Source organism: Cupressus sempervirens, chromosome 10 (genome assembly GCF_028749045.1).
Source record: "Cupressus sempervirens isolate cs-2001-9-10 chromosome 10, ASM2874904v1, whole genome shotgun sequence".
NCBI lineage: Eukaryota > Viridiplantae > Streptophyta > Pinopsida > Cupressales > Cupressaceae > Cupressus > Cupressus sempervirens.
Window position 1 is genome coordinate 627,613,686 of NC_143127.1, and position 13,935 is coordinate 627,627,620.

Genomic DNA, 13,935 nt, shown 5'->3' on the forward strand with positions numbered 1-13,935 from the left:
TAATTTAATTTATTACATCTAAAATTATTTATATTTTCTTTATCTCCATTTATTTAGTTTTTAACTAACTAAGCTTTTTATTTTAATTTCTTAAAAAATGGATGATTTATATCTTCAAATATTATAATTTGAACGAATATTTTATGTGATATTTATTAAATTATTTTTTTAAAGTATATTCTATTTATAATAAGATTTAAACTTTTGACATGTAGATGGTTGTCAAAGTTAACCTAGAAGAATAAAAGTTAATATTAACAAACTCACATCATCTCACTCCCGCATTTTGCCATTGTAGAATGCCTATTAGCATTAATTATAAATAAAATATACTTTTATAAATAATTTAATAAACACCACATAAAAAATTCATAGAGTAAAATATAAATATCTTTTGGTGTAAAATATTAAATGTTAATTATTTTATAATTGATACTATCAACATAGATTTAGTTAAGATATATATACAATATTTAAAATATAAAGATATATACGTGAAAAAATTAGTTTTAGAAATTTGTGAAAAAACTTTATTAATGTCGATAGGCATTCTACAATGGCAAATGGGTGGAGTGGGATGGTGTGAGCGTGTTAATGTTAACTCTTATTCTTCTAAGTTAAATTTGAGAACCATCTACATGTCAAAAGTTTAAATTTTTTTATAAATAGAATATACTTTCTAAAATAATTTAATAAATGCCACATAAAATATTTGTTTAAATTATAATATTTGGAGATATAAATCGTTCATTTTTTAGAAATTAAAATAAAAAGTTTAAGTTAGTAAAAAATTAAATAAATAGAGATAAAAGAAATATAAATAATTTTAGATGTAGTAAATTAAATTATAATTATTTTGTAGTGAATATCTATCAGCATTTCTTTAGATAGATTTATTTAAGATATCTATACTAGTTCTACTTCAATAATCATACTTTCCTTTTACATTGATGGTCATGTTTCTAATCTTTATATGGGCACGTTTTTCCCTAAGTTTCTATAAAATATTTATGAGGTTTCTAGAGATGTTCAAAATTTAGATGTTAATTGGTAAGATTGATAAATACTCATAAATAACCTTTTTTTCAATTTTATTTATTTTGGGGTACAAGTTTCATTTTGCATTTTTCACACATTATCATTGTTTTTAGAGACATTAGGTGTTTACAGATTTTTGCAAATTTTCTGTTTGAATGAGTTTCGAGGTGGGTGAAGTAGTCTGAGTCAAAGAAACAAGACTTAGACCTGACTCTGACTCAACAAGGGCAATTTGACTCGTGACCCAGCTTGGACTCGGTCATGACTCGACAATGACTCAATGAGTCAAGGTATTTTAATAGAAATATCTTAGAGAAATATTAAATATTTGATGACTTGGTAGGTCAGAATCACGGGTCATTTTGACCTGATAGGGGTAATATAAGTCATTGACTCGGGTGACTCATGTGACTCGCAATGAGTCTCGTTACCATGCTCTGAGTTGATCAAAGTCTTCACTACTAGGTCATATTTTCCATTTTTCACCTTCATTAATTTTCAGCTCAATTTTTCTTCATTAGTGAATTTTGTTGCGGTGGTATTTTTTGACATTAATCTAATATGTAGTTTTATTGTTTTTTATCGCAAGCTATGTTAGAAAAAGAATATTAGTTTTTCAATATTTCTTTCTTTGTAATCACTTTGAAATTTGTCGTTGTTTCCTATTGAATGTGTAATGATTTTAACCAATTTGAAGGATTTTTAGCTTTTGTTGTGGGATTTTATGTCAACTTGTAGAACTATCTACAAAGATTATTATTATTATTAATCAAGTGCCCTTGATACCTTTATATGAGTGATCTAAAATGTTACAATAATCGCATCAACACTACAACCATTTACATGGATTTCTCTTTTACCCACATCCATGGATCAATAATTTTTTCTACTTCAATATTCATTAAATGTTCAACCTTTGAAATTTTAGAACAATATTAAGGAAAATTCAAGAATATGAGATTTTTATGTGCAGTGATACAAGTTATTATTTTAATAATTTATTTAATGTATTTTAGAATACTATTTTTTTAATATATTTTATTCTTTTTTGTTGCAATGTATGTTATTTGATGTTTTCTTGGATTATTCTAAATAAAAACATTTACAAAACAATTCACATAAAATTTTATATTTTCCAATATAACCAACCACGAAAAATATTTTCATATTAATATATTGGTTAGGAAAGGATACATATCAATCAAAACACAAGCACATGTTGAATTGATTAATGGAAATTTTGAACCATTGTCTATGGCGCAAATACAATGATAATTATAACAAAATTAAAATAATAATAAATTATTATGTTCTAATTAAATAATTAATTAATATAAATTTATTATTTGGCTTCTCCTTCTTATCTATCAAAATATTAATTAATTCATAATTTATATTTAAAACCTTTTAGGAAAAAACTACACACCCAAAGCTCTCTAACACTTTGTTGCTTCAACAATATGTGAAATTAAATCATCATGCTTCAAGTGAAGCATTAATTATATAAGAGAGAGGGTGCTAATCAATTGGAGTGTTTTAGACCAATTGCCTTATGTAATGTGGTTTACAAAGTTATTACTAAGTTGATTGCTGAGAGATTGAAAAGGTGGCTTCCCATTATTATCTCAGAAGAACAAGGTGGTTTTGTTACTAGCAGACAAATTTTGGATGGGGTGGTTATTGCTACTGAGGCTATTCACTCTATGGCTACTTCCAGGGAGAGAGCCATGTTTGTTAAGCTGGATATGGCTAAGGCCTACGATAGAGTTAAATGGAGCTTCCTAAGGAGTATTCTTCTTTCTTTTGGATTTAGCTCTGAGTGGGTGAGTTGGATTATGAGTTGTGTTACTTCTGCCTCTTTTTCAGTTCTTATTAATGGTCAACCTTCTCAACTATTTGGTGCTTCTAGAGGCCTCTGCCAAGGTGACCCTCTCTCCCCATATCTATTCATCATCATGGCTGAAGGCTTGGGCAAATTCATTAAGCATCAGGTGTCCCAGAATTCTATTCAAGGCTAGCGGTGGGGTAATGGCTTACCTTCTCTTTCCCATCTTCAATTTGTTGATGATTCTGCTCTTGTTGGTCTTGCTAGGATCAAGGAAGTTGAAGCCTTTTGACATGCTTTGGACATTTATTTGGCAGCTTCAGGCCAGAAAGTTAATGAGCACAAATCTTCCATTTACTTTTTTAACACTCCTAATTCTATTCAGCACATGATTGTTGGTATCCTACGGTTTCAGATAGGATCACTTCCTTTGACTTATCTTGGCATCCCTATTGCTGTTTCTAGGCAGCCACGTCTCTTCTGGCAAAATTTGATTACCAAGCTTCAGGATAAGGTAAATCATTGGACTAATAGATGGCTTTCTACTGCTGCTTGGGTTACTCTTCTTCAAGCTGTTATCCAAGCTCTTCCTACTTATCGAAGCATGGTTCACGCTGCACCTATTTACTTTCTCAAGGAGTTTGATGCTCTTTCTCGACAATTCCTTTGGAGTGGTAATTTGCGTAGTACTAAATGGAGCCTGGTTAATTGGGCAACTGTTTGTAGGCCTAAAAAGGAGGGTGGTCTTGGTCTTCGATCTGCTCTATTGAGTAGTCAAGCTTTGGCTGCTAAACTTTATTGGCGATGGTGCTCTGGACAACATCAACTTTGGGCTCGTATTATCACTCATAAATATTTTCATGGTGCTGATCCTTGCTCTGTTTCTGCACTTCCTCTTGAAGGCCGTGGCTCAATGGTTTGGCATACTTTGAAGACAGGTGCGATGTTGGTAAAGAGGGGTCTGTTTTGGATATGTAAAGGAGGTTCTCAAGCTTTGTTTTGGTCTGATGCTTGGGATGGATTCCCTTCCATTTTATCCATATACCCTCATCTTCAGCCTCTTTGTGACTCTTTTCTTGCCGCTGGATGGGATAAAGTGGCTCATTACAAGACTCCTTATCAATTGGGACCGGTTGTTGGTTACAGATGGAAGCATTTTTCTGATTGGCCTCCTGGAGGTACAGACATGGATCGTCAGGAGCTTTCTCAAATTCTGGCCTCTAGAGAGTGTTCTTCTTTGCTTGGTCCAGATGTTTTGGCTTGGGGCGGTACCTTGTTTGGTAAATATCATGTCTCTGTTGGGTATCAGGAGATAACTAGACAATTATTTGGGGATGCTGAGGTCCCTTGGTGGAAGCAAGTTTGGAATAAAGTTTCTTGGTCCAAGTGCAATTTTTTCATGTGGCTAGTGGCTCACAACCGTTGTCTTACCTGGGATAATATTTGTAAACGTGGATTTCAGGGCCCCTCTTATTGTGTTTTGTGTGGTAATGGAGAGGAGTATGTCTCCCATCTGTTCTTCCATTGCTCCTATTCTACTTAGATATGGCACCTTTGGTGGAGCGCTTGGGGTTGCTCTTGTCGGCATGCTTCCTCTTTGCCTGAGTTTTGGGCCCACTTGGGTACTGCTCCCTCCAAGTCTTCTTTTCCCCATGCTGCTTGGATTGCTGGCCCATCTTTCATGCTTTGGCATATTTGGTTGGAGAGGAATCGTCGCATATTCCAAGATGTTCGGCTTGGTGTTTTGCATCTTTGGTGGAAAATATCACATTCTCTTCAAGAAACTATTCTTGTGAAGTGTGAGCTTGATGGGGGTATGGATCCGGTTGATCTTGCTATCTGTAATCGCCTCAATTTTCCTCTGCAGGATGGGGCTGCAGCTCATAGGTTTCCTTCTATGTCCAGGCAGCTTCACCATCAGAGGAAGGGTCGGGTTAACTGGGATGGGCAATGGACTCCTCCTCCCTGTGGAGTTCTGAAAATTGACACTGATGGTTCTTCCCGTGGGAATCCTGGTCCGGCTGGTATTGGCGGAGTGGCTCGTTGTAGTTCTGGGGATGTTAAATTTTTCTTCTCAGTTCATAAGGGTGATTATACTAACAATCTCATGGAAGCTCAGGCTATTTTATATGCTGTGGAACAGTGTTGCTTGCGGGGATGGAGTAAGATTATCTGTGAGTCTGATTCCCAGGTGGTGGTGAACATGCTTTCTTTGCAAGAGCTTGAGGATGTTAGTTGGCAGCTGGCCACTGTTGTTCAACAGATTCTTTTCTTCTCTCCTCTTTTCAGTTCATTAGGTTCACGTATATTCCTCGTGAATGGAATAGAATTGCTGATTGTTTAGCCAAATGGGCATCTAGTCATGATCCGGGTTGGAATATTAGGGATAGGAGGCAACTGTCCTTTGAGATGGTGCAAGAATTTGATGATCTTGTTGCTCAGGATCGAGCTCCTTGTTGAGCTCTCCTTGTTGTATTTCTTTCTGTCTTAATAAATTTTTACCCCTCTTTTTGCAGAAACCATCTACACATAAATCACAAAAAAATCGAAACCTTCCTATTTCAACTTGTGACCACATCTGCCTTTTGAAAAATCTCCATTATCTTATCCAGCTTTCATTTATCTTTAACATTTTTTATGTGTATCTTACTTTGCGAGTTAATAGACATCTTACAAATCTTTACAATTGCATTTAATGATTTCTACGACAACAAAAAAAATATTTATAATTTACCAATTAATAACTTAATTCAACTATAAGATATAAAAGTTGAAATATTTTCTCAACAAAATGAATCATCTACCAATAATAGAGTTTCCAATGTTGTATCAAGGTCACTAAAAGATCATTTGAATTTGAAAAATATAGCATCCTACATTCACAAATAGATGATCTTTGATTGCCATTTGATGTGCTCATTATTAAGAGGGATGTGGATTAAAAGTGCAAGAAACTACTAAGTATCCTTGAGCTTGCACCTTCTGAGTGCAAACCCTGCGACTAATGGGACTCTAGAACTTTGATAATATTGTAACAACTTTAGAATGGAGTGTGGTCTATTGGATAAGCAAGCATATGATCAATCTAACTATGCCTACATATTTTTTTCAATATCATGCATTATAGTACTAGGATCCACTTGATTGGTACAAATGTCCTTGACTAATGTTGTAACATGATTCATCCAAAAGACTCAAAAAGGGTTGTAGTGTGTCACGTATCATATGTTAACAACATTCTCTTCCCAATGACACAATAGAACTATCACTACATTGTCATATTACAATTAATATTAAATGATTATAATGTGGTTATGATATTTTTATAAAAGAGAGAAAAACTATGACTTTTTTATATTTATATTTATTCTATAATTACTAATATTATTTCTAAACTAATTGAATCTATGTAATGTGTGTGTGTATGCCCGCATTGAACTTTTATTATAAAAATTATTATATTATTTTTTTATTAGTAAGAGGTTGAAGTCAAGATTAATTATTATACGTTGTAATTAATTAATTTTATTTATTAAGTTCGAGTAGACTAGAACCCAAGACCTCCAAGATAAGAGGCTCACAGTTTATCAATCTATTGTAGGCTCTTGCCTAAAATTAGTATTCTTAATAAACATATATTAAATATATTTATATAATACTTTTTAAATTTTATTTATTTATTAAAAATATCAACATTTGTCAATTAGTTTTTGGTCTACAGGAGAAGTTGAATGGTTCCAAATGAGCTCACTAGAAATCAATTCTTATTCTTACTAAGTACAATGCTCCAATAAAAAAACAAACATACTAATCTTCTAATAAAAATAATATAAAATTTTAATAAAAACAATGATAGTAATAAGCCAATCCATTGGTGTTTGATGTTCTATTCATAATTGCTGAAAAAAGACCCTAGCTGATCATAAATTTGCAACTCGACAAATACTTCAAAAACTCAGTAATTTAAAAAAAAATGGTTTATATATATTTAAACGAAAAAAACACAATATTGATACATAATTCAAAGATGATATATCTAATGAGTACAAAAATGTTATGTATAAAATTTGATTCATTTAAATCCAAATTTAGTACAAAATTATATCATCATCTAAAGTCCTAATACAATTGTTAGTTGGCATCTATTATAAATTTGAAGTGAATGCTTTTTAAAGCATCATCACACTTTATATATTACAATATTTGACATCTTAATCTACCCCACTCTAATGAAAACTTAGGGAGGTTCTATCCTTGGAACTTTTTTATAGCTCCCTAGTTGATATTGAAGTTAGTGTTGGAAACTCTAATTCAATTGTAGCAATGAGCACCTTGTACAAAGTTAAATTATATTTATAATAATAATGACATTAAAATTTTCGGAACTTGTAGTATGATACTTTATCGCTGATCAATGATAGGATGATAGGAATAAATATAATTATCTAAGTTATCAATTCTAGTCTCCACTCCTAAATCCACTCATCGTAATCAAATTTCTTACATGAGAAGAGATTCTAATAACTAGTGGGGATTTAGGAATGAAGATTGTAAGGGGGTTGAGAGTTTATGGTCCTCGTATTGTCCATTCTAGTCTTCACACCCAAATCCACTCATTTTAGTCAATTATTTTACATGAGAAGAGATCCCAATAATTAGTGGGGGTTTAGGAGTCAATATCCCAATAGAGGTGATGCCCCTAATGGGGTTTAGGGGCATGCATTAGTGAAGTTGAGGAGCAACACCTCTTGTAAGAGGTTGAGGAAAATGCCTCTCCATGTGAAGGGGCAATGTCCCTCATGGGGACCTATTACCCTTTGTGGGGATCAACATCCCCAATGATATTGGTGAGAAATGTCCCTTGCGGAGTCCTCTGGAAGGATACAAAATGCAAGACCCTATTAGGGCCTTTATAACCATATAAAACTTCCTATGGCACATTGTTTCACACTTTTATCACTTAATAGAGAAACATTTCGCATTTGGCACATTTTTATGAAGAAAATTGGTCTCTAATTGTTATGTGAGGAAGTGTGAAGGGGTGTGTATGCATTTATAGAATAACCCATCTCTTTGTAGGACTTTTATTGTTTTTTTTGTGATTTTTGCATTCTAATTTTTAAAAATGTTTTTGATGATTTTTTTGTGTCAAACTCATCAATTTTCTAGAGTATACTCACCAAAAATTTGGCCATAGTGGCTAGTAAGTCAACAAGTCATTATGGTTACCATATGGCTCAAATACTCATTTTATATTTTATTCACCAAGTATGTAATCAGGGTTCTACTTTAAAATTTTAATGTAATTGTTGTGCAACCATTGGAGGAGGAAATGGAGGTGATGAAGTTTGATGTTCTCTCTTTCTTGGAATACCAACTATGGATTAAATAGACTTGAGGATTGAATGTCGTGATCAATCTTGTAACATACCTCACTCGTGGAATAAAAATAATCACTTTATTTGCACTTTGCATCCCATTGAGTGTACCAAAAAAACTTGATGTCTAGATGTATGCCATGACCACAAAGCTTTGTTTGTTAAAGCTTCAAGCATGCAAAACATGTGAGTTGGCATGGAGCAAATAAAATGAACGCTAGGATTAAGAAGTTGACTATGATTTTTAATGAGCTCTAATAATTCATTTTGTATTGAAAAGGAAAAAGAAAGGATTGAAAGAAAACACAAAAAAAAGAAGAAGAAAAAAAACTAATATAAATAAAAATAAGAAATTATTCTCTAGACAAACGTGTTGAAAATCAAGAAAAAAAGATGTTGCAAAATATGCTAGTAACTGTTGTAGCCAAATAGATAGAGAACTAATAGATACTAATGGATGACAAAATATGGGTAAATCATAACTCTAGAATTTACGTGAAGAAACCTTTTTAGGAATAACCTCCACGCCTAAAGCTCTCCAACACAAATGGTTTCTAAAACCATTTAGGCATAAATCATAAAAAAATTGAAGCCTTTCTCTTTCAACTTGTGATCATAGTTGTCTTTTGAAAGATCCCCCCTTATCTTATCCATGCTTTCATTTATCTCTACATTTTTTCGTGCTTATCTTATTTTGAGAATTAATAGACATCTTATAAGTTATCACAATTACATTTACCAATTTCTATGACAATTAAAATTATTTTTAATTTTCCAATTAATAACTTAATTCAAATATAAAAATAGAAACATAAAGATATTTTCTCAACAAAATGAATTATCTACCAATAATAGATTTTTCAATGTTGTTGCAAGGTCACTAAAAGAACATGTAAATTTGAAAGGTATGACATCCAACATTCACAAGGGATGATCTTTGATTCTCATTTGATGTACCTCATTATTAAGAATGGTGTGGATTAAAACTGCAAAAATTTACTAAGAATCATTGAGCTTGCACCTTCCCAAAGAAAACCCTTAGTTAGCTAATATTGTTACAATTTTATAATCGCGCACATGGTATATTGGATGAGTAAGCATATAACTAATATAACCATGCCTACATAGTATTCAATATCATGCATTAGTACTAGGACCCACTTGATTGGAATAGGTGTCCTTAACCGAAGTTGTAATAGGATTCATCCAAAAGACTCAAAAAGGGTGTCTAAAGTGTCACGTAGGATCCACTTGATTGGAATAGACATGTTCTTAACCAATGTTGTAACATGATTCATCCAAAAAGACTCATAAAAGGGTGTGTAGTGTGTCACATAGTATCCACTTGATTGGAATAGATGTCCTTAACCAATGTTGTAAGATAATCCATCCAAAAGACTCAAAAAGGGTGTTTAGTGTGTCACATACACAATATGGTATCACTATTACTTTATTTTATTGTTTATGATTACATAGTTAAATGAATAGGGCCTATCATAAGTTGACCACATTCCATTTTCAATGGCACAATAGAATTTAATATGCTATCATATTATAATTACTAGGAGTCAAATGCTCTTGTGTTGCAATAATAAGCCCATAAGAGATATATTTTTTAATAAGTACAATTAATGTATACAACATACAAAGTAGGTCACAAATAAAATTTAAACAATAATAAATCAATTGTTGTTATAGACTATAATTATCTTTTCTTTCAATGATTGTTGAGATTAATAATATTGTTATTGTTTGAAGTGAAAAAAGTGATATATATATATATATATATATATATATATATATATATATATATATATATATATATATATATATATATATATATATCATTATATTACCATATCATAATTAACACTAAATCATTAAATTCTTGTCATGGTATTTTTACAAAAGAGGAAAAATTACTTATTAATATTCCTATGAAATTGTTATAAAAATAAAAGAAAATCAATATATATATATATATATATATATATATATATATATATATATTTAATTTTAATTTTAATTTATTATAAAATTAGTACCTTTTTTTATAAATATATATTAAATTTTTTAATAATGTACAATATCCTTTTTACTTTATATTTATTAAGAATATCAACATATTTTAGTGTATTAATAAAGTTGAATGGTTCTAAATGGACGTGTCCAAATTGTACAGTTAACCAATTTTCAAGAAATTGGAAACATAATGGATTTTTCTAAAAATTTCAGCATTTGATCTTCATGATCTACATAGTTTGTAGTTTGAAAATAACAACAAAATTGGAAAAAAAAAAAAAAAAAAACTACATTATTGTGAATTGGGAAAAAAATGTTTGACTTTGTTTTGTCTTTAGTGCATTTTGGATGGAGATTACTTGTCCCCAACTGAGTTAGAAATCTAAATTTTCTAATTAAATAATATAAAACTTTAATAGTTATAAATTTTTTAGCCAATAGTCTATATGGTAAAATTATTTTTAGATAGAAAATTGTCAGCCTTTGACTGGAAAATTATCAGCCCTTGCCATTAATAATTTTTCGACCGATTTTCATTTCATTCTAATTTTTACTCTTGTTTTATTTATTTATTAATTTAACTAGCTATCATTTACACTTAACTATTGTTTTTTCCTTATTTATTTAACTTAAAAATTATAATTATAAAATAATAAGAGATGTCTTACATTAATTAAATGTTTCTATTTATTTACCTTAATTAGCTATTATCTCTATTGTTATCTCTTATTTTTAAATTTATTTATTTGACTTAATTAGTTATTATTGGTTGTTTATTTTTTGAAATTAATATTATTTTATTTTAATTATTTTTATTTATTGAGATGAGATTTTATTTTATTTTTATTTTTTAATTTATCTCTAATTTTAACTCTCTCGTTTTTCCTATTTATTCACAAACTTAATTAGTTGTTATCTCCACTTTTAACTCACATTTTTCTTACTTTTATTTATCTTTTGATTTTTTAAAATTGATTGAAGTTTTAGTTTTTAAATTAATTTGATTTATTTTTTAAATTAATTTAGCTCATCGGAAGAGTTGTTATTTTTTAAATATATTTTTATATCTCTCATATTAATTTTTCATAATAATTTTTTTGATGGCATTTTTTTTAATGATTATTTTATTTATATTTAAGCCAACACACTTTAATATAGTTTAGTTTTTAGTTGTTATAATTATTTTAGTTTATCTTTTACTATTCACTTTATACACAGCCTATTTTTTTATTAAATGATAATTTATAAATATATGATAAATTAAATAAATAAATAATATTTATTTAGTTTATTAAAAGAATTAAATTTTATTTTACTTAAATTAAAAATTATTTTATATTTAATTTATGCACATTAAATTATAGTTTTAAAAATATTAGTAAAAATCTATCGTTGCAAGTAGAAAAGCTTAGGACTGCTAGTTTTTTTGTTTTGATATATTGTAGGGTTACAAACAAGTAGTTCATTGATAAGTAGGAGATATTTTCTAGGGCAAGTCAAATTGTGATATGTAGTTTTTGAGTCGAACTTAAGAATTGATTAGCACTTATTGAATAGGTGATTTAGATACGGAGTTTCCTCCATAATTAAATGTACTCTACGGTATACTACTCTAACTTGAACGACTTTAAAACGACCTTAAGTATAGAATTTCCTCCATGATTCCAACAGATGGCTCATTACCATGGTATGAGAAAAACACAATTACGATTACTTGAGGGTAAAAGCGTACCTGATGGAAGGGGAGGCACTGGGGGAGTGCGGAAACCAGAGGGAGCCATTAATGGATGATGAGGGTTATGGTGCTCTCCATTATCATCTATATCACGGCCTTGCCTCGGCGGACGATGAGCAACATTGGGTGAGTACGAATTCTTCACCCAGTACTTGAAAAAGCAATTCTCTGACCAAATCTGGAACGCAGAGCAATTCTGTGATGCAGAGGAATTCTGCGCATAGATCTTACTGTTTTCAATGCATCTCCAACAATCAGCTGGAGACAACTGCAAATAGCACTGCGCTTTTCCATACCCTCGCGCTGTAGATCCATTACCTCGGCCGAGCGATAGTACCACAGGCAAAACTTTCCCATTTGTGCTTCCCTTCAATTCGCTTATTGTCTTGTTAACAATTGCAGCAAATTTCAGGGGCTGTGAACCGCTGTACTTTTCGCTGCACATTAAGTTCCCACTGTTTTGTACTGTAGATGTGCTGATATTCCTCTTTCCATAGCGCAGAAAACAGTCATCCAACCACATGTAGGCGTTTTCTGCATTGCCGCACATTTGCAGAATAAGGTCCTTAACCCGAAGGATGCATTCATAGCAACCATCTTGTGATAAACTATGGCACTAAACAAACCCTAAAATTCTGTTGCTCTCACGATCACCGTACTCACTGGAAACGGACCTCAAATCGGCAACAATCTTTTCCTCCAAATTGGCGAAGAGGTTCTTGCGATTTGACAGGTAAGTGCTGTCATTTGGGGATTTCTCTGTGCTGCAATTGTAACCTCTGAATTCCCCTGTTTCTCCATAGCAACAGGTTAACAGTACAAGAACAAATGCCACAAGCGAAGCAGAGTGCACACAGATATTGCTCATTTCGTTAGGGTTACTTGCCCTAACGGAGATTTCAATCATTTTGTTGAAAGCCCACATGAAAAATCTCTTGAGGACCTGGTGTATGAATGAATTGGCGTCCATGAATGATCCTCATATACAGATTTATTCCGTGTTGTTTTCTGGTTGGGCTCCCTCTGGTTTGAATTCAACGACATTGACAAGTCTACTCATATACAGATTTATCACGTGTTGTTTTCTGGTTGGCCTCACTCTGGTTTGAATTCAACGACATTGACAAGTCTACGGGCTGTTGACAAAGCTCTGGCCACACAACATACTAGGGAACAAAATGTCACTAGAGCTTTGTGTTGACGTGCACTGGTATGACCTTCCAGGCAAGGAGAAATGAATTCCCATTCTCTTTGCTTCATGGAGAATCACAACCTCTCCCACCAAACAAGAGCAGAATATTACCACTTTGGGATCCCTAATCAATATCAAGTTAAATAATTTGTTCTAAATGGTTATCTTGATAGGAAAATTTACCTCAGTATTATATTAGTTTTCAAACACTACTGAGTTCTCTGTGAGACTATTTTGTGCTTTCTTTTGTAGATTGAGATATATGATGCTTTTTCTTTTCTCAATGACTAACAAATCGTTTATAGTAATCAAATTACCATCCTTTAAGTGTCCATCTCAATGTGGAAGGTAAAGTGGATGCCTTTATAATGCTCCCTCTTCTTCTATTATATTATCAATAATACCAAATACCCCCAAATGTTTTGATGAGGTTTTCTTGTAATTAACTTACCATCCCAAACTGAGTGGCCATCTCATGGTGGAAAAGAAAGTGGATGTCTTTCTAATTTTTGTATTCTAGTTTCCCTACAATTGAATTCATATAGCATTGAGGGCCCAATAGAAAAGTCATTATAGTTAAAATGATGACAACTAATACAAAGAAGATTTGAGCCTTCATATAGTGCCAAGATAAAGGAAAAATGTAGAATTTGTAAACTCTATTCTTTGCTAAGAAAACTTTGAGGGACACAAATGTTGATTTTGTTGAAGGTAACCTTTTTTGTGTTGAAGTTGATCTTTTTAG

General features: G+C 31.5%; 1 protein-coding gene across 1 annotated transcript in view; it reads right to left on the bottom strand.

The window, feature by feature from the left end:
- The window catches only part of LOC149535401 (cold-responsive protein kinase 1-like), a 38,976-nt gene extending 26,428 nt beyond the window's left edge, over positions 1 to 12,548 (bottom strand). Inside the window, exon 1 of the mRNA XM_089803191.1 lies at positions 11,996 to 12,548. Within this exon, the coding sequence (XP_089659317.1) occupies positions 11,996 to 12,548 (553 nt within the window). The remainder of the gene's footprint in view (positions 1 to 11,995) is intronic.
- Between the last annotated feature and the right edge of the window lie 1,387 nt (positions 12,549 to 13,935).